At 35.8% G+C, this 21540-nt stretch overlaps 1 protein-coding gene across 11 annotated transcripts in view; it reads left to right on the top strand.

Annotated features, from left to right (window-relative positions):
* Unc13b (unc-13 homolog B) overlaps positions 1 to 21540 on the top strand; it is a 208967-nt gene that overhangs the window by 56460 nt on the left and 130967 nt on the right. For 9 of the 11 annotated variants that reach the window (XM_015492377.2, XM_048783434.1, XM_048783433.1 and 6 more), the window contains exons 2-6: positions 4371 to 4400; positions 7316 to 7415; positions 12471 to 12588; positions 13849 to 13972; positions 17144 to 17217. In XM_015492377.2, the coding sequence (XP_015347863.1) occupies positions 4371 to 4400; positions 7316 to 7415; positions 12471 to 12588; positions 13849 to 13972; positions 17144 to 17217 (446 nt within the window). Of the gene's footprint in view, positions 1 to 4369; positions 4401 to 7315; positions 7416 to 9216; positions 9337 to 9960; positions 10286 to 12470; positions 12589 to 13848; positions 13973 to 17143; positions 17218 to 21540 lie in introns of those variants that run through there. The other 2 variants (XM_048783436.1, XM_048783435.1) reach the window with 2 other exon arrangements.

Raw genomic sequence — 21540 nt, 5'->3', positions numbered from 1 at the left:
TTTTTTTTTTTTTTTTTTTTTTTTTTTTTTGAGAGAGAGAGAGAGAGAGAGAGAGAGAGAGAATTTTTTTTTTTGATATTTATTTTTCAGTTTTCGGCGGACACAACATCTTTGTTTGTATGTGGTGCTGAGGATCGAACCCGGTCCGCACGCATGCCAGGCGAGCGCTACCGTTTGAGCCACATCCCCAGCCTTCTTGTTCTTTTTTTAAAGTTTTTTTTTTTCATTGTAGTTGGAAACAATACCTTTATTTTATTTATGTATTTTTATGTGGTGCTGAGGATCGAACCCAGGGCCTCGTACATGCTAGGTGAGCACTCTACCGCTGAGCCACAATCCTAGCCCTCTTGTTCTTTTTAAAGGATTTTTTTTTCTTTAGTTTGCTGAGAATTCCAAGTGTACTTACTTTAAATTCACTTTCACGTTCTGTTATATTAACATTGTTTCTTATTGTTGCTTTTGTTTTTCTTAGCGTTGGTGTTTTCCATTTTTTTAAAATAATTTTATTGATTTTTTAAAAAATAAATGATAGCGGAATGCATTTCAATTCTTATTGCACATATATAGCACAATTTTTCATATCTCTGGTTGTATATAAAGTATGTTGACACCAATTTGTGTCTTCATACATGAACTTTGGATAATGATGTCTATCACATTCCACCATCCTTTTTGTAAAGGTGCATTATGGCAGGAGGCTTTTAAGTAAGAATCTAGTTTTAAATTAGGTCCTCTGGACTTTTGTCTATGATAATGTGAGATGTCACTATGTTCTGGTTCTGGCTGAGATTTTTTGCTTCAACCTGATTCCCAAGGTTGAAGTTCTCCTTCGTATGCAACATTCTTTAAAATTTAAGAAATGTCATTTTCATTGACATCTTTCTTTTTTAAAGGAAAAATTTTATAATAACTTTATTTATCTATTTGTTTTTATGTGGTGCCGAGGATTGAACCCAGTGCCTTATGTGTGCTAGGCAAGCACTCTATCATTGAGTCACAACTCCAGCCCTTATTGACATCTTTTGCCTGGATTTAGCTCTCTTGCTTAGCTGACATTTGAAGTCTTTTTTTACTTTCATTAGTGTTTTGCTATCTTGGATTCTGTTTTGTTAGCAGTCTTGAAATTTGGTGCCCAGAATTGAATTATTTTGCCTGATGTTTAAATTCCCTAAGCATTACCATCTGGTCTTATCTTTTACCCTTCAGGTTCCATTTCCTTTCCCTCACACTGGTCTCTTTGAGGCACCATGAATACAGAGTATTTAAGCTTCCTTCTTTTAGTTTACTCACTTCCCTGTCTGGAGTGGTCTCCTTCTGCCTTTCTTATCTAGATTCTGACAGTTTTCAAGGCCCATCTCAAAGAGTATTTCTCCATGAAGAATTTCCTAATTACCTTCAGCCTCATTCTTAGAACCCTTGGTTTCATGGTCTTCACCATTGTTTCTCAGCCTTGGTATTATCAATACTTTTGGTTTGACAGTTCTTTGTTCTGGGAACTATTCTGGACACTGAAGAATTTTTAGCAGCGTCCCTGGTTTCTACCTACTAACTGTCAATAACATCACCTAGGAACTTATTAGGAATAAAGATTCTCAGGGCCCTGAATGCCACTGAATCAAGAAACAGAGATAGTTGAGCCCTGCACTCTGTGCTTTAATAGCCCTCCGGATGGTTTTGAGGTATGTTGAAGTTTGAGATTCACTTTCTCAGAAGATTGTGTTTCTCTCTCTCTCTCTCTCTCTCTCTTTGGAGGAAAGAACCATTGTTATAATTGTATTGTTGATTAGCATAATGGCAAATTTATGCTTGAGGATTAGTTACTAGTTGCAAAACTTAATCTTTTTGAGGTAGTCTTAGCCAGGTATTCAGAGAGATGTGTGCTTTCTGTATTTATGGAAAAGAATAATTGGGAAGAGGATTTGAATTGATATGAAACTTTACAAAGGACATACTTATATTCAGTAAAAACAAATAGATTTTAGCAGTAATTGTTTCCTGAAAATGGAGAGGGCCTTGAAAAACTATTGAATGACCATCTCTTGGAAGTATGAGTGGGCTGGATGTCATTTGCAGTGAAGCTTTTTTTTTTTTTTTAAAGTTTTGATTTGTAATGTAGTACAAGGAGTAGAACCTTTAAGTATCCTTTCCAGGCTTTGTGTCTTGTGTTTTCTTGTTATTCTTTCCCTGCCGCACTTAGCCCTAATCTTAATGGATTTGATATTTGGTGCTTTCTGGAATTTAGCATTATTCCTGCATGGATAGCCTTTGACCTTTCTCAGGAGCTGACATATCCAATCTGTATGTAGGAGTCCTTGTGAAGTTCTCTACTGACTTTTTGGAAATAGCTCTTTGTGATCACTTTGTCAGGAAACTCCTCTTGATATCTGCTTATTCTCAGAAGTTACTTGTCACTCTAGTTTTAAAAAACCCTCACAGCTGGATGTGATGGTGCACACCTGAAATTCCAACTTAGTGAAACTCTGTCTCAAAAATAAAATAAAAAAGGGTTGGGAATGTAGCTCATTGGGAGGTAGGGTACACCTAGGTTTAGTCTGCAGTACCACTCCCCAATCCCCCAAAAGCTATCATCTACATCTGACCTATTATGATCTTGTTTGGGCATGAGTATAATGGAGGGATTTTCTTTTTTTAATTATTTTTTTACTTATATATGACAGCAGAATGCATTACAGTACTTATTACACATATAGAGCACAATTTTTCGAATCTCTAGTTGTATACAAAGTATATTCACACTAATTCGTGTCTTCATACATGTAGTTTGGATAATATGTCCATCACATTCTACCATCATTTCAACCCTATACCCCCTCCCTTTCTCTCCCACCCTTTTGCCCTATCTAGAGTTTGTCTATTCCTCCCATGTTCCCCCTCCCTACCCCACTATGAATCAGCCTCCTTATATCAGAGAAAACATTCGGCATTTGGTTTTTTTAGGATTGGCTAACTTCACTTGGCATTATCTTCTTTAACTCCATCCATTTACCTGCAAATGGCATGATTTTATTCTCTTATTGCTGAGTAATATTCCATTGTGTATATATGCCACTTTTTTATTATCCATTTATCTATTGAAAGGCATCTAGGTTGGTTCTACAGTTTAGCTATTGTGAATTGTGCTGCTATAAACATTGATGTGGCTGTGTCCCTGTAGTATGCTGTTTTTAAGTTCTTTGGGTATAGAGCAAGGAGAGGGATAGCTGAATCAAATGGTGGTTTCATTCCCAATTTTCCAAGAAATCTCCATACTGCTTTCCATATTGGCTACACCAATTTGCAGTTCCACCAGCAGTGTATGAGTGTACCTTTTCCTCCACATCCTCACCAACACTTATTGTTGTTTTTATTCATAATAGCTGCCATTCTGACTGGAGGGAGATGAAATCTTAGATAGTTTTGATTTGCATTTCTCTAATTGCTAGCAATGATGAACATTTTTTTCATATATTTGTTGATTGATTGTATATCATCTGAGAAGTGTCTGTTCAGGTCCTTGGCCCATTTATTGATTGGATAATTATTATTATTTTTTTTTGGTGTTTAGCTTTTTGAGTTCTTTATATACCCTAGAGATTAATGCTCTATCTGATGTGTGAGGGGTAAAGATTTGCTCCCAAGATGTAGGCTCTCTATTCACCTCACAGATTGTTTCTTTTGCTGAGAAGAAACTTTTTAGTTGGAATCTATCCCATTTATTGATTCTTGATTTTTTTCCCCTTTTGGTGGGGCTGGAGATTGAACTCAGGGCCTAATGCATGTTAGACAAGCCCTACCACTGAAATATACCCTAACTCTATTAGGATTCTTTATTTAAGTTATTTATTTATTTATTTTTGGTACTGAGAATTGAACCCAGAGGCATTTTACCACTGAACTGCATGCCCAGTCCTTTTTATTTTTTATTTTGAGACAGTGTCTTGCTAAGTTTCTGAGGGTCTTGCTAAGTTACTGACACTGGCAATGAACTTGAGATCCTCCTGCCTGAGCCTTCTTTGTCACTGGGATTATAGACATGCACCACTGTGTCCAGTCTATAATGAGTTTTAAATAAGAAATATTTGTAACTTAAAGCTTAGAAAGATCTCCAACATGAAACTGATGGCCTGCTATAGGAATAATGTAGCTCTCTCTACCTCTCTGAGGAGACTGAAACAGAGATTTCTGCATTGGGTATGAGATTATATTGTGTGACACTGAACTCTCTTCAATGAAGAACTTCTTTTCTCAAGAATTACACTTGACAATGGAATCCCACCTCTAATATTGGCACATAGCAGGTGCTCAAGAAATGTTGCTGAGGTAAAAAGAATTTGTAAAATTACTCATAGTATCTTCTTTTTCTCTTATAGTTAAAAGAGCCAAATTCCAGGGTTCACCAGGTAAGTCCAGCCTTCTATTATTTTGTTCCTTCTCCTTCCATACTTTCTGTGATTTTAAGTGTTCTTTAAAAAAATCATTAATTTTATGTAGTCCATTGGTTAAATTCAATAATTAACTAATTAATTCACTAAAGTAATTTATAACCTTATTAATTAAAATCAGTGCTATTGTAAAACATTAAAGTTGTTTGTATATCTGTGTTTGTCAATAAGTTGCTTTACCTCTTAGTCAACCCAATTCTACTTCTCAAAAGTAATTTTTTTTTTTTGTACCAGGGATTAAACCCAGGGACACTTAATCATTGAGCCACAGCCCATTTTTTTTTTTTTTAATTTGAGACAGGGTCTCAGTAAGTTGCTTAGGGCCTTGCTAAGTTGCTGAGGCCGGCCTGGAACCTGTAGTCCTCCTACCCCAGCTTCCTGAACCACTCGGATTACAGGCATGAGCCACCCCACCCCTCCTATTTAGAGATTTTTTTTTGTAATTTCAGACCATTCCTTTGTACACACTGTAGACAGAAATAGATCATATTCCATGTATCTTTGTGCAACATGCTTTGTCCTCCAGCAACATATTGTGAGCATATTTGTGTTTTTCTGTTTCTTTCATTTAAGGTACTATGTAGAATTTTGTTATGTTTTGTACTCTAGGATCTTTATATCTATCTACCTACCTACCTATCTATCTATCTATACACACACACACACACACACACACACGTATATGTATATATTTAAAATATTTTTAGTTGTAGATGGACATAACAACTTTATTTTTGTACGTGGTGCTGAGGGTTGAACCCAGTTCCCCATGCATGCTAGGCAAGTGCTCTACCACTGAGCCACAATCCCAGTTTGTACTCTAGGATCTTGATGGATGAATATTTAAATTGTTTTCAGTGTTTGGCTATTATAAATAATAAATTTTCTTATGTGCTTATCGTTGTCCAGTTCTGCAAATGTAGTTATATGCTAGAGTCTAGAAATAGAATTAATGGGTCAAAGTTGTTTTAGTTTTATTTTGTTTTGGCAGGCTGGCAGTTGAACCCATGACCTTGTATATACTCTTCCACTGAACTACATTCCTAGCCTCCAAAGTTATGTATTTTTTAAAAATTTGGTAGCTGCTGCCAAATTGCTATTCTTAATTTTTTTTCTTTCTTTTGGTGCTAGGGATTGAACCTAGGGCCTTGCACATGCTAAGCATACTCTCTAGCACTCAGCTATACCAGTCCTGAAAGTTTTTACTAGATTATGATGAGACCAAAAGTATACAAGCACTTATTTCCCCAAATCCTTTTATCAGCACTAGATAATGTGAAACTTAAATCTTTGTCCATCTGAAGATGAAAAATGCTATCTACTTATTTTAGTATGCAGTTCCTTAATTATAAATGTCAATTTATAAAGACTTACTCTGGTTACTGCTGGGGAGGGGAACTGGGGGTTACTGGAAAAATAATGAACTTGGTTGGGAACCTAGGAAAACCTGACAAACCAGACCTTGTTACAACAGGAACTAAAACAATTTCAGAGCCTACTGTTCTTCCATAGGCTCTTAGGTAGGGCTTCTCTCTTTCTGAGGATCTCCTCTGTTCTTTCTCTGGGCTGGCTTTCTCTGCTTACCCATCTTGCATAAGATCCATAATAGCTGCTACAGTGGAATTTTTATGCCCTTTCTTCCAATTTTTGCACCAATCACCAATTTTCAGTAATTTTCTCCCTTCTATTTAAAATCTTTTGCAAGAGAATCAGATCTGTCTCAGCTCTTGGCCAGCCCATGACTTGGCTGTTCTTTAGTTGTGTCTACCCATGGTCTGATCAATTATGTATGATTTGATGTAGGGGGGTGGAATATAATATCATATGATATATAATGTAGCTCAGAGGCCTAGGCCTCAGTAGAGCCCTTACTTAGCACATGGAAGGCCCTGGGTTCAGTCCCCAGGACCACCAACAAAACAAAACAAAACAAAACAAAACACAAAACAAAACATACAGCTTAGTGGTCTACTGTATTATGTGGGCTTTTATCTTCATGTGTCTTTAGGGAAGAGAGAGAAGGATGTAGGTCAGAGTTCTGAGCTTTATTTCCAGGCCTCTATCTTTGTTTAGAATTCAGTTTATCCTCTCAAATTATAGTGTTGCCTTTTATGTGGCTTGTTCTTCAGGCCAAATTGTGTAGATTAAGCTTGAAGCCCTCTTCCTTTATGAGGATTTTGCCTCAGTTTTTATCCCTGTCAACACTCTGCAGCTGTTATCTTTCTACATTTTATCAAATTTACATGTCTTGTGTTTCTATTAGATTAGTTCAGTTATTTTCTTCAAACTATAAGTGGTTATAAATTTACTTTAGTACATTCTGATTAGTTCTTTTTTTTTTTCTTTTTCTTTTTTGGGTACTGGGGATTGAACCTAGTCCTATTTTATATTTTATTTAGAGACAGGATCTCACTGAGTTGCTTACACCTCGCTTTTGCTGAGACTGGCTTTGAACTCACGATCCTTCTGCCTCAGCCTCCTAAGGTGCTGGGATTATAGGTGTGGGCCACTACACCCAGCCTGATTAGTTCTAATTAACATTTTAATAGACTAAATCAATTAGAATAGGAAATATCTAATATATCTTGTATTTCATGAATCTTTTGTTTCAGTTTGCATGAGTCTGTATGTTTTTACTGGGTCATATGATGCAAAATATATTAAAATTTGAAAAATACCATATTAGATTGTACTCTTGAAGATGGTGTATGGTTTTATAATTTTTGTGACTCTTGTGCCTGGAATTGTACAATGGATGCTTCAGAGTATTTGGTTTTTTTTGTACATTTAATAATGTGGATATTCTAAGGGCGATGTGAGATTGGATAACAATTTGAGTTCTGATATTACATTTTTGTTTTGCATTTTTTCAGATAAATTTAACACATATGTGACCCTGAAAGTACAGAATGTGAAGAGCACAACTGTAGCAGTTCGAGGCGATCAACCTTCCTGGGAACAAGATTTCATGTTGTAAGTACTTTGCAGCCAGCATGCCTAAGTATTCTGTAATCTTTCTAAGGTTATGGCATCATATGAAACAAAGATTCTGTGCATGCCTAAGATTGACAAAAAGTGAGAACATTGTTAAATATTCTTTTGGAAAACTAAAACCGTAGTTATAGGAACAAGTGAGGTGTGTGGTAGGTGAAGTATATCTTCAGTTGTTTCTATTTAATAGATTCACAATCTATTCTTAGAGATGGATGATGAATGTAGGTAAACTCCTAATTAATTTATGAGCTTGAAAACATTACCTCATCAGATTTTTTTCAATGGTCAGATTAGCATATTAGAGTTAGTACAATTAGCAGAATATTAAGTATAACTTTAATATTTTTTTGATTCTCAGAAGCCTTCTTGAGGAAATATGGCTGTACCTATCAGAGACAGTGTTTGTATCTACCCAAGTCATCTGCCTTAGAGGATGAATATTCTGTGCTTATAAGCATTTTGTTTTATTTTCTATTATTTTTTGCAGTGCTGGAAATTGATCGTAAGACCTCATATGTTAGGCAAACACTCTACCACTGAGGCTATATCTCAACCCTTCCTTTTATGTTATTGAGTAAAATGCCCTATGTTTGAGTAAATTTCTTATGGTAGATTTTCTTATGTATGACAGAAAATTAATATTTTTAAAATAAAATTCTGGCATTAAAAATATTTTCTCACACCCCTCCCCTTAATTTTCAGTATTTTTTTTTTCTTTTTCTAGAAGAGAAAAGTGTAGAATATCTTATTGAAGGACTGGGCTAATCTCTTAACTTTTCTTTTTTTTAAATTTTTTTTTAGTTGAAGACAGACAGTATGTCTTTATTTTGTTTATTTTTATGTGGTGCTAAGGATCAAACCTGGTGACTCACAAGTGCTAGGCAAGTGCTCTGCCACTGAGCTACAGCCCCAGCCCTCTCTTAACTTTTCTGAGTGCCAGTTTCCTTATCTCTAAGGATCTATCATTATTTCTTAACACAGATCCTAAAGGTCTACCTTACTTATTAAAAGGTTATATTTGCTTTTTGAGAGTAGGAGATGGGCATGAAGGAGATAAAGGAAAATATGTATTGAAAGTACTGTGAAATTTGAAATTGCTTTACAAGTTTTACAGTGCAGTTTAGAGAGGCATTGGAATGATTGTTATTTTTATGGAGAAACAGTCCAGTCCTCTGGGCTTTTAATAAATATATTGCTACTTAAGGTACTATTTAGGAAACTTTATTATAATAGTTAAACAGTACTAATAGTTAAAGAGGGCCTAGGCTAAGACAGTAACAGAGAGGCTAGCAAAAAAAAAAAAAAAAAAAAAAAAAATGGAAAGAAGTGCTAAGGAGGTAGAACTAAAAGATTTGTTGGGATGATTAGTTGGGTTGTATGCTGCTCATTAGGTTGGGGTTAAGGTATTTGGACCAGTTTGTATTTGAAGTTCTTAGAGTTCAGTTAGGAGGTATATTAAGAAGATAGTTAGAAAACTGAACCTGGCACTTAGGGAATGAATGTGGTTTGGGGAAATATTTTAGTCAGTTGAAGCCATAAGCACAGATAAGAAAACTTATAGAATGTATACTTTGAAAAAAGAGACTGGGACAGAGCCTGGAGAGCATCAGCATTAAAGAGAGGATTAAGGAGACTAAGAAGGAATGAGTAGAGAGGTAGTGGAGAACCAGGAGTTGGTGGTGTCGTGGAAGCAGAGGAAGAACTGGGGCTTCAAAAAGAAGGCTAGTGGTATCACATTACTCTCTCTCATGATTATAAACCTCATTTATTCTCTTTTTAGTTAAAGTGACATGAGAGCAAGACCACCTACCTGTTCCCTTCTTTACATGTGTAATGTGCAGAGTTCATACAAGTCTCTTCACACATTAGCCATTCCACAGTGTGGCTCTGGTATATAAAGGTAGTGATCCTTCTCTCTTCTGACTTCCAGTGCTGTCACAATTACTTCCTGTTATAACTCTTCCCAGCATGTGAAACACAGTGATCTTCTGCAGTCTGTCATCAGCATAGCTAGCTTTATTCTTATATGTTTATTTTCCAGTTGCCCATAGCATGTCCCTTGCAACCCTGCTTTTGATGTATGTGAATTTTCTTCTGTCTCCCATGTTGAGATGCTGTGTGAATTTGGCCCTCTCCCTTTTTACACATGGGTTTTGTTAGCTATTTTCTTTATCTTTTTTGCTCCTCTTTGTCCTTTCATCACTTGCATCTTCATTGCTGATCTTTTCCCCTCCCTTTATCTTTTTTCCTGCTCCCTGATGTATTATGTGACAATCTCTAATATTCATTTTGGTATTTCTCATTTATATTTAATATTTCTGTGTTTTAATTTCAGGACTTGATTATTTCTTAAGGAGGGTATCTTCAGTTATTGGTGCGAATGTCTAGCTCAGAATCTTGTGTACATGTATGCACATACACTGTTGATTGGAGTTTTTTGACAGAAAAAAGCAACTTCCCCAGGGCTCTAGGGATGAGGCATAAATAGAATTCTCAGACTTCTCTTAGTTGTGCCTGCTGAGCACACAGAGATGAGAAAAGAAGCTTCTTATAGAAGACATTTTCATTGTTTGAACCATATTCCCCAGAGAGTTCTGGGGAATATGATTTTCTTCATCTATTTAAAGTCATGCTGTTAAAGACCCCTAGCTATTTCTTTTATCATTGGCTTGAGATGCTTTTTAGGAGTTGCTTTAGGAATATTATATATGTATCCCTAAGCAATGTTTCTTTTCCAGATTCAAATGAAAGGTACTTCAGATATAAGGGTATTACATGTATTTTCAAAGACTGATTAATTAGGCTGAATAACTGTGACAAAAAGCTCTCTGAACATCCTTAGTGGCTGGGTAAGTCATGTCATTTGTTGCTTTGAAGAGCCCAAAGTTGTGGAGACAAGACCTGGGTCTGATGTTAATGTGTCTTCCTTAAAGTACCAAGTCATATATATATTATAAGTGCTCAGGAAATATTAATTAAATGAATAAATGAACTCATTAGCACGTTCTCTGTGTTATATGCTTTGTATGTATGTGAAAATGACAGATTTTCTTTCATTGTGTAATTTCAACACACTTGATGTGAATTCAATGACTATAAATCCACATCCTTGTAAATCTGAGAACACTTACCTCATAGTACAACAGGGAAGCCAGGCAGGCTTTCTCAACAGCACACACTTGAAACTTCTGGTGATGAATAGCTTTTGTTTCTGAGAAGGCCTTTCTGCTTTTTTTGATGGAATTGTCCTTTTCTAGTTTTTCTTGCCATTCTTGCCCTTCAAGTAACCTTACATCCTAATAAGAGCTTTCTGGAGAATGTTTTTAGCATTAATGTGTTTTTTGCCATGCATGGTGGTGCATGTCTGTAGTCCCAGCAGCTCAGGAGGCTAAGGTAGGAGGATTGCAAGTTTGAGGCCAGTCTTAGCAACTTAACAAGTCCTAAGCAACTTTGCAAGGCCTTGTCTCAAAATAAAAAAATCAGAAGGGCTGGGGATGTGGCTCAGTGGTTAAGCACCCCTGGGTTCTGTCTCTGTACAAAAATAAAATAAAATAAAATAAAATAAAATAAATAATATAAGTATTTTTATGTTCTACCCTAAAATTATGATTTGTCCTTATAGGCAGATATTCTACCCATGTATGTCATTTCTTTTACATAGTGATTATTTGGCTCTTTCTGGAATGATTTCTTTTCCAATAATTATTATTATATTATTATTATTATAAGCTTAACTGATAATGAGAGTCCTCCAGGGACTGAGTGACTTGACCTACATTCTCCTCTAACACTCTAGTGTCCCTCACCTGCCTTTGCCCACTTGTTCCCATCAAACTTATAGTGTTCTCATGAGCCCTTTTACTTCTACCTAGATTTCCTTTCATAACTCTTGTAAAAAAAGATTTACCTTTCCTAAAAACTTCCTGTATACATTCCATAAGTATAAATTGGGGCAGTGTTATCAATAAAACATATAGGACTGTTGCCTAAGGGTAGAAATTGTAGATAGGCAGGCAGGCATGGCAATAATGGCTTCATCACTTGGCCTTATTAGTCTAACCATGATTATATCTCAAAAGGCTAGGGGACAGTGAGAAACACATTTTTCTTTATTTCTTTCTCAAAATTTATTAAGGTTTAATTGGTATATAAAAATGGCATGTAATTAGTGCATATAATTTGGCAAGTTTGGACATATATGTGAACTTGTATTATTATCATCACCTTGATCAAGGGAATAAACATACCCATCACCTCCAGCAGTTTCCTTGTCCCTCACCTTTTGTGCTAGGAACACTTAACATGAAATCTACTTTCTCAACAAATTTTTAGGTGTGCATGCCTTATTGTTAATTGTGTGTGTGTGTGTGTGTGTGTGTGTGTGTAAAACATAGGTAACTATGTTGGATAGCAAGTCTCAGGAACTTACTCTCCATTTTTTTTTTTTTTTTTCCTTTTCAGGGCACTGGTGATTGAACCCAGGGGCACTTTGCCACTGAGCTGTATTCCTAGTCCTTCCATTCTTCTTTCCTAACTTCCTTCCTTCCTTCCTTCCTTTTTTATTGTGGTACTAGGACTCAAACCCAGACCCAGGGCCTCACATATGCTACGCAGGTGCTTTACTGTTGAACTACATCCTTAGTCCCCAGCCCTTTTTATTTTTATTTTGAGACAGGGTCTCACTAAGATGCCAAGGCAGCCCACAAACTTGTGATCCTCTTGCCTCAGTTTTCCAAATCTCTGGGATTACAAGTGTGTGCCACCACACCCAACTGGGGCTTACTCATGAATAATGAACAAAAGCATTTGTGTGTGTGTGAGTGTGAGTGTGTGTGTGTGTGTGTGTGTGTGTGTATATATACCTTAACGTAGATTCTGGGAACCTAAAGATGATTGCAGCATTCTGAGACATTTTGATTTTCCCTAAGAAAATATCCTGGGTAAGAAAGTATTCAGGATTAGTAAAATGGGAAATGTAGCATTTGTTTCAATTGTCTGGCTTTGGTCAAATGCCTTTCTTCTTCTTTTCTCTAGTGAGATCAGTCGTCTGGACCTGGGTCTAAGTGTGGAGGTATGGAACAAAGGGCTGATATGGGACACCATGGTGGGGACCGTGTGGATTGCACTGAAGACAATTCGTCAGTCAGATGAGGTCAGTCAGTGCATTGCCTGTTTGGAGGTATGGTTTAGCTCTTCATTTTCCTCATCTTGGCTTCACTTCAGCTGATAGTCATCCATGCAACTCAGATTACTCTTCTCCCTTTCTAATTAAGAGGGTTTAGGACCTATCCGTTACCATCTTCACCCAGAGGGTCATGTGATTATAATTAATTCTGTTTTTCCATATATCCCAATACTGAATTCAGAGATACCAAAGCAACTCCTTAGCCTTATTAGATAGACAGCCTCATCTGGGTAGTGTGCATGTATGCACCTACATTCTCCTCTAAGACATTGTCCTGGGAGAGGTTCCATTAAAATTTCTCAGCTAACTGGCTGGATTTTTCTTTTGCTTTGTTTGAGTCACTTAGGGAACTGGTTTCAGTCCTCTGCTGCATGTAACCCTACCAGAATTTAAGGAACTTCCAGGCTTAGCAGTTGCTATTCATATGGTCTTCATGCATTATTTCCTGAACTGAACTCCCGTTTTACTTTCCCTGTTTAGAATATAACTCAGATAGCATAATTTCCCCACATATATTCACTTTGTATTAGACAGAAGCTATTATGTTCCTACTTGGTTTTCACATGAACTATATGTTTTTTCCAGGAGTGGGAAAGTTGAACATATTGCCTCCGTTTTCTTTTATTTCTGGCTAAATCTCTACTCCCTCAGGCAGATGGGCAGTTTATTTTCATTGCATCTCTTGCTCAGTTCCGTTTAACTAGCAATGTCAGTAGCTCTTTATTTTTTATTTATTTTTTATTTTTAAATTTTTTAATATTTACTTTTCAAGTATCGGCGGACACAACATCTTTTTTTTTTTGTATGTGGTGCATGAGGATCGAACCCGGGCCGCACGCATGCCAGGCGAGCGCGCTACCGCTTGAGCCACATCCCCAGCCCAGTAGCTCTTTATTGATGAGAAGCAGAGACATATATCATTAAGTGACACAGTCATTAAGAATTATGCAGCTTAAATATTGATCCATGGAATGCTTAGTTTTAGAGTTTGGTACTCAAGAAATCTGTCCTGAAGAGAGCTAAGCATAATAAAAGCTGCTCTCCCCACTAAAGTTGGAGAACAGAAGTCTGTGTGTAGCACAGGCAGGTCATAACAGTGGCATGTGTGCCTTATCCGGATATAAGTGGCCCTCAGAAGCTCTCAAAAAGGGAAAATCAGAGAAGAACACCTGGCTCTTGAATCAAGAGGAAAGCCAAGAAAGTTTAATTTTGGATTTTGTTTCCTAGGAAGGGCCCGGTGAGTGGTCTACATTGGAGGCTGAGACATTAATGAAAGATGATGAGATCTGTGGAACTAAAAACCCAACTCCTCATAAAATCTTGCTTGATACAAGATTCGAGTTGCCTTTCGGTGAGTCTTTGTGATGAGATTTTTAAAATCACTTAATACTTTTTACCATATTGTGTGAGACTGTTGGCTAGTTGTTTCATGAATGTATATTTTATCTTCTCACCCATTTCCTTTGAGAGCATTTTGTCTTCATTTCTATGCCCCATGACCCCTGGCTTAGGGCAAGGATGCAAAGCAAAGTCTAGCAGGCGGTTATTAAAAATCCACAATAAAAAGCATACTCTTCAAGTCATTTAATTTTCTGTGACTGTTATTATAATTTATGAAATATCTGCTTGTTAGATTTATTATTTTGAAAATATATTTTTTAATATTTATTTTTTAGTTGTAGTTGGACACAATACCTTTATTTTACTTATTTATTTTTATGTGGTGCTGAGGATCGAATCCAGGGCCTCACACTTGCTAGGTGAGCACTCTACTGCTGAGCCACAACCCTAGCCCTTGAAAATATTTTAACATTTAATATCTTGAAGTAAATATATACCTTATGATTTATTAATTTAAAAGAGAACTGATAAATTGAACATTATCTTTATTTTAAACAAATTTTAAAATCAGAAAAAATACATGCTTCTGATAAAAATTCAAATGGGAATGAAATGTATGTGGGTAAAAAATTAAAAGTTTCTTTCTACTTCCTTTCACCTCCTTTCTATTCACCTGAGATAAACCACTAATAACTTTTCTGTGTCTTGGTCTAGACACAGATTTTCTAGGAATTTATTTTGGCTAAATTTGGATCACACTTTATATACTGTATATTTATTGTGATATATAATGTTGTATAAACTACTTTTTTTGTGTATATTTGGGACATTATTCCATGTTATACTTTAAGAACTATCTTACTGATCTGAAAAACTGTGTTTACTATAATTTATCCTGGTAATCTTTTACTGTTTGACATGTAATTTGTTTCCATTTTTTTGATATATATTGCTATAACTAATAATGTTATATATCTATGCCCATTATGAGTCTGGGATAAATGTCTTACAGTAGAATTACAAAGTCAAAGGGCACAATGCACATCACTGTTTTTCAAAGATACTGCAAAGTTACTTGTTAAAACAATTGCACAATTTATACTTTTACCCACTGTTTGATGAGTATTTACTTCTGCATATCCTTGCCAACATTTTGTATGTTCCAGTTTTTAACCTTTGTCTATCTAATTGATTTAAATTGTTTTTTGTTTCAGTTGAATTCTATTAGTGTAATTTTAATTTTTATTATTCATATTGTTGATATTTACATATACTTTTTTATTGCTACTGTTTTATGATTTCAGTTTATTTAGGTCTTAGATCCTATGGTGATAAAAGCTAAAAATAATGTGATTTTTTCCAGCTAGTTCAAAAACAACTGAACTCAGAACTAACTATATACTTTAGAAAAATGGAAAGGAAAACTTGCTTGTGAAATTGTAGGCTAAGAAAAGCAAATGGAGTTCTTGTTTTTAGCTTAGTTGCTTGTATTTTTAGTGCTATATTCTTGACTGTACCAATTTGGAATAGAATTTTCATCTTGTTGAACTGGGAGGGAGATGAGAGTGAGTAGGTCTTGGTTTATATACTATAGACATTGACTGTTCTTACCAAATTTTAGTAGATTTTCTTTAATAAATATTTCTTCAGATGCTGTTGTCCTAGGAACATTTCCAGAGACTTTAAATGGTTGTTTTTAAATGTGTATAATCGATTTTGCTAGGGAACATGTTTTTGAAGCAGCTTACACTGTTAGATTAGGAGTTCATTCATTCCTTATTGAATTTTAAACAAATATTCCTCTGTTTCACTACTGCATCATTTATATTCTGTTTTATATATAGCAGTATGCATTTCTGTCTAGATTTTTAGTTTCTTGAGGTCCTTGTGTAGTTTTTCTTGGTATGTCTAGTGTTTACTTGGTATGTAATAATGACTAATGGCTATTTGAATAAATGCTTAGGGTAAAAACTTATCTAAGTAAAAAGTCTATTTTTCACTGGAGTTAATATGAATGTACCTTTGACCCCAGTGATAGAAAACTTTGACCTTAATGATAACACTTTGGCCCTAATGATAGCTAGCTTGGGATTCAGTTTTCAAAAATTTAATGATCCTTTTAAATTTTTGAAAGAAAAATTTTAGCTTTCAGCATCCCATATTTTGACAAAGGAATTTTCTTTCAGATAATATAGAAACTTGTGAAACCAGTTGTGTGGTGCATGTCTGTAATCCCAGCTACCTGGGAGGCTGAGGCAGGAGGACCACAAGTTCAAGGCCAGCCTGGCAACTTAGTGAGAACCTGTCTCGAAGTAAAAAGTATATTAGAGCTCAGGTTGTAGCTCAGGGGTAGAGTGCTTGCCTCTCGCATATGAGGCATTGGGTTTGATTCTCAGAACTACATAAAAATAAATAAAATAAAAACGTATGGTGTCCATCTGCAACTGAAAAAATTTTTAAAAAGCAAATTAAAAAAAAATTTTTAATTGTTGATGGACCTTTATTTTATTTATATGCAGTGCTGAGAATTGAACCCAGTGCCTCACACATGCTAGGTAAGCACTCTGCCTCTGAGCCACAACCCCTTCCAAAAGTAAACTTTTTTAAAAATAAAAGAAACCTATTTAAAATTCTGTTAACCTGTGAGAATTTATAAAATCTCCTGTGTGAATTGTGCAAAAAACTTGGGAAGTATCAAATATATAATCCTGGGAAAGAAAAGCAAAGCCAGTGTGGTACACAAGTAGGTCTTATTGAACTAGCATTGGGAAGACTTGGCGGCAGAATTGCACAAAACATTGCTCAGTGTCTTAACCACTACAGATTGGTGAGTAATGAAAAATAAAAAATAAAATAAAAAGAATATGGTACTTGAAATTATACTGACTACAGTTTTAATCATGACTCGTCTGTTTATGAACTGTGTGACTGTGGAGAAATTACTTGACCTTTCTGGCCTTTAGTTTCTTCATCTGCAAAAGAGAACAAGGAATAATAGCACACTATATTGGTTTTGTGAAGAAACATTCAAGATAATGTTCATGGCGAGTACCAAGTCACCAGTAAAATTCATCTTTCACTACCACCTTTCAAACTACAGTTATTTGACTATAGAATTATTTGCTGATGATTGAACTATTACCAGCTAATATGATTTCTTTTTTGTCTTTTTTGATGGTAGATATCCCAGAGGAGGAAGCCAGATATTGGACCTACAAATTGGAGCAAATCAATGCCTTAGGAGCTGATAATGAGGTAGGAAATGCTTTATTTGCAATATGGAAAGATGGGGATGTTGTCCAGCATGTTGTCCTAAAGAATGAAGTAACTTAAATTGCAATAAAGAAAGAGAACAGCTAAAAGATAGCCTGAAATTTCATTAGAAAGCTCCATTTCCCGCTTTTCCTATTTCTTGCTGTCTAAAGGACAGTGGGACAAGTCTGACTCTAGACTGTTGAGGAGGGAGCTGGTACTAGGGAATCTGTCTTCTTTTGTTACACAAATGAGCAGAAGATATTTCTTCTGTTCCCTTCCAGATTTTTGGATATTATCCTTATTTGTGTATTCTTTTTAGGGATGTTTAGACTATTGCATTCATTGTTTGATACTGCTTTCATAATTTATCTCCAGAGATGAGTCTGGTGTGTAGAAGAAAATATAATTCAATCTGGAGGCATTAGGAATGGAGAATTTTTTGTTATTGGCAGTGCAAGGGAAAGATAATATATTTGTTTACTTTCGGACATGTTGGGCTATTAAAAATGAGTCTTATAAGAATTTGAGTGGCAGAAGATACTTCAGTGGAAATGTCTAGTGAATGGCTTCATGAGAAAATCTGGAGCTCAAGCTGTAGGCATACAGTTTGGATTCATTAACCTGTGGGTAGCAACTGAAGTCAGCAGTAGAAAAACTAAACAAGGCAGAGCATGAAAGAGTATTAAAGAAGAACAAAACTTGGGAAATATCAAATATATGATCCTGGGAAAGAAAAGGAACTGAGTAAGAGGTGCCTAAAATTGAGAGAATAGGAAAGGTTCCTGGAACAAAGGAAACAAGTGAAAGTTATGGAACGAAGACAAAAGATTCTTGATAATATCATGTGTTCAAAGAAAATGAATTCTGTAATAGAATTATAGAGTAATTGGATTTGGTGATTAACACCAACATTCATAGAAGCCAAAATGCGGTAGTTTGATGACTGTGTTAGTTTCCTAAGGCTGCCATAAAGTACCATAAACTGTGTGACCAAAAGCAACTGAATTTTATTCTTTCACAGCTCTGAAGGCTTGAAGTCTGAAATCCAGGGGTTAGCAGGGTTAGTTCATCTCAGTCTTGAGGTTCAGAAGAGAAATCTTCTATCCCTCTCTCCTGTCTTTAATGGCAGTTCTTGCTGTTCCTTGGCTTTAGATGCATTCTTCTAATCTCAGCCTCTGTTGTCACATGTCTCTCTGTGTCCCTCTGTGTGTTTTCAGTATATCTTGTATGTCTGTGTTCAGGTTTTCATTCTTCTTATAAGGATACCAGTCATTGGATTAATTCAATTGCATCTACAAAGATTTTAATTCCAAATAAGGTCAAATTCACGGTACTTTAGGGTCAGAACTTCAACATCTCGTGTGTGTGTGTGTGTGTGTGTGTGTGTGTGTTGCTAGGGATCAAACCAGGGCCTCATGCATGTTAGGCAAGAACTCTACCACTGAGCCGCATTTCCAGCCCTCAACTTACCTTTTCTTGGGGGAAACAATTTAACCCATGGTGAGTTAAATGAAAGGTGAAGAAGTGAAATTTGGGACAAGTGACAACAACACTTTGGTTTTTTGTACTGGGGATTGAATCCAGGTGCACTTTACCACTGAGCCCATCTCCAGCCCAAAACTAATCCTATTTTTCTTTAACAGCTTTATTGAAATATAATTCATACAGATCATGTAGTTTACCCATTTAAAGTATGCACTTTAATGGCTTTTAGAATATTCAGAGTTGTGCTTTTTTTTGATGGGGAGGTACTGGTTTTTGAACCCAGTGGGTCTTCACCATTGAGCCACATCCTTATCCCTTTTATTTTTTATTTTGAGACAGGATCTCACTATGTTGCTTAGGGCCTTGCTAAATTGCTGAGTCTGGTCTCAAATTTACCTCAACCTCCCAAGTTACTGGGATTATAGCATACACCACCATGCCTGGCTGAAGTTTGAACATTTTGATTACCCCATTAAAACAAACAAATAAACAAAAAATTCTGTGCCCTTAGACATTACTCTCCAATCTCATATTCCTTAGCCCTAGACAACTACTAATCTACCTTCTGGTTTTCTACATTGACTTATTCTGGACATTTAATGTAAATGAAATTACATAATATGTGTTCCTTTGTTGACTGACTGTCTTTAGGTAGCATAATGTTTTCAAGGTTTCATCCATGTTGTGACAAGTATCATACTTCATTCCTTTTATTGCCAATTAACATTCCATTGTACAAATATATTATATTCTATTTATTCATTTAAGAATTGATGGATAGATGTGTTGTTTACACTTTTTAGCTGTTATAGATAATATTGCCGTGAACACACATACAAAATTTTGTGTGGACATACATTTTCATTTCTCTTGGGTATAGACCTCATGGTAGAATTTCTGGGTCAGAACTGTTGGACACACTGCCAGACTGACATTTTCTATTCCCATTGTGAATGTATAAAGATTTTAGGTTTTTCATATTCTTGTTGGTACTTCTTGTTATCTCTTTTTTTATTATTACTATCCTAGTGGGTAGAAGTGGTATTTTATTATGATTGTTACTCCATGTAAAAACTTTTCTTCTTCTTTTTTTAATATTTATTTTTTTGTAGTTGTAGTTGGACACAATACCTTCATTCCATTCATTTATTTTACGTGGTGCTGAGGATCAAACCCAGGGCCCAGCATATCTAGGCGAGCGCTCTACCGCTGAGCCCCAGACCCAGCCCCAGCCCCAGCCCCAATTTAAAAACTTTTCTAAAAATATAGAATTACTCTCTCCTCTTTTTTTTTTGCTGGAATTCAAAAATACATTAGTATATATCTCTAACAGATAATGCCTTCTAAAAAATAACTACAATGCCATTATCATCTTGAATATAGCAATAATATCTTAACATCATCTAATACATAGTTTGAGTTCAGATTTCTTTTGTTGTCTTAAAGATGTCTTTTTATAGTTGATTTGTTCAATATCTAAACAAAAAAATGTATATTTGGTTATTATGTCTCTTAAATCATTCTTATTGTGTAACTGTTCCATTTCCGTAGTTTTATAGAACTCCACACATTCTGTATTTGGCTGATTGTGTCCCTAAGGTTTCATTTACTATGTTATTTTATTCCTTTTATTTCCTTTAAGCTGATAACTATACCTAGTAGCTTGAGGATTAGATTGAGATTTAGACTGAAGTTCATTTTGAGAGGGGTAGGCAGTTGATATCTTATCTCAGTTTTAGAGTTAAAATTCAACAAGGCTTCATGTATTGTCAGCCTGTTTCTTCATTATAAAATTCTTCCATCAGTCTTTCACCTAATGGTTTTAGCAGCAAATAACTATCATTACTTTATTAGGATTTTCAAAAGGATGATTTAACTATGATTTGTCTACAAATAGAACTTTTTCTTAACAGCTATTTGATTTGCTTGAAATGTAGTCTGTTAGTCACCTTCCTTTAGCTGTGACAAATTACTTGGGATAAATCAACTTAAAGGGGGAAAGATTTATTTTGGCCCACAGTTCCAGAAGTTTTAGTCCATGGTCACTTGGCCCCATGGACTAAAATAGAGTTGCTTACCACATGATAGTTGGGAAGCAGAGAGAGGAAAGGGCCAGGGACAAAATATATCCTTCAAGGACATGTCTCTGAGGGTCTATTTCCTACAACTAGATCCTACCTCCTACATTTCCACCACCTCCCAATAGCCCTTTAAATTATGAATCCATTGCCAGAAGCTAAGGCAGAGGAATTAAAAGTTTGAGGCCAGCCTCAGCAATTAGTCAGACTTTGTCCACCCCTCCAACTCCCCCGCACAAGAAAAAGTCAGTGGGGGGCTGGTGATATAGCTCAATGTAAAGTATCTCTGGGTTAAATCTTCAGTACCCTCCCCCACTATATCTATCTCTAAATTTGTATCAATGGCTAAATCCATTGACGAGATTAGAATCCTTTTGATCTAGTCATCTTCCAGAGCCTCCACCTCTGAACACTGCTGTTTTGGGGACCAGTCCTTCAACATGTGTGTAAGCTTTTGGGGGACATTTCAGATCCAAACCATAACACAGTCTACACAGGAAAAATATTCTTTTCATCAATTTTCAGAATGACGAGCTATTGCCTCAGCAACTTCTCAAAGTGACCTGTGAGTTATTTTTTTGTTTTTGATTACATGTTATTATGAATTTATGAATTTGTGCCTACAGATTTGTTATCTGGTGATGGCCTGTTTCCTGTTTGTGGATGGCACCTTGCTGTGCCTTTATATAAGGGACAAGGCATCTTTCTGGGACTCTTTAAAAGGATACTAATACCATTCATGAAGACTCAGTCCTTATAA

The sequence above is a fragment of the Marmota marmota genome, unplaced genomic scaffold, assembly GCF_001458135.2.
Source record: "Marmota marmota marmota unplaced genomic scaffold, marMar, whole genome shotgun sequence".
NCBI classification, from domain to species: domain Eukaryota; kingdom Metazoa; phylum Chordata; class Mammalia; order Rodentia; family Sciuridae; genus Marmota; species Marmota marmota.
Note: the sequence above shows the minus strand (reverse complement) of the source record. Positions and strands in the feature narration are given on the sequence as shown.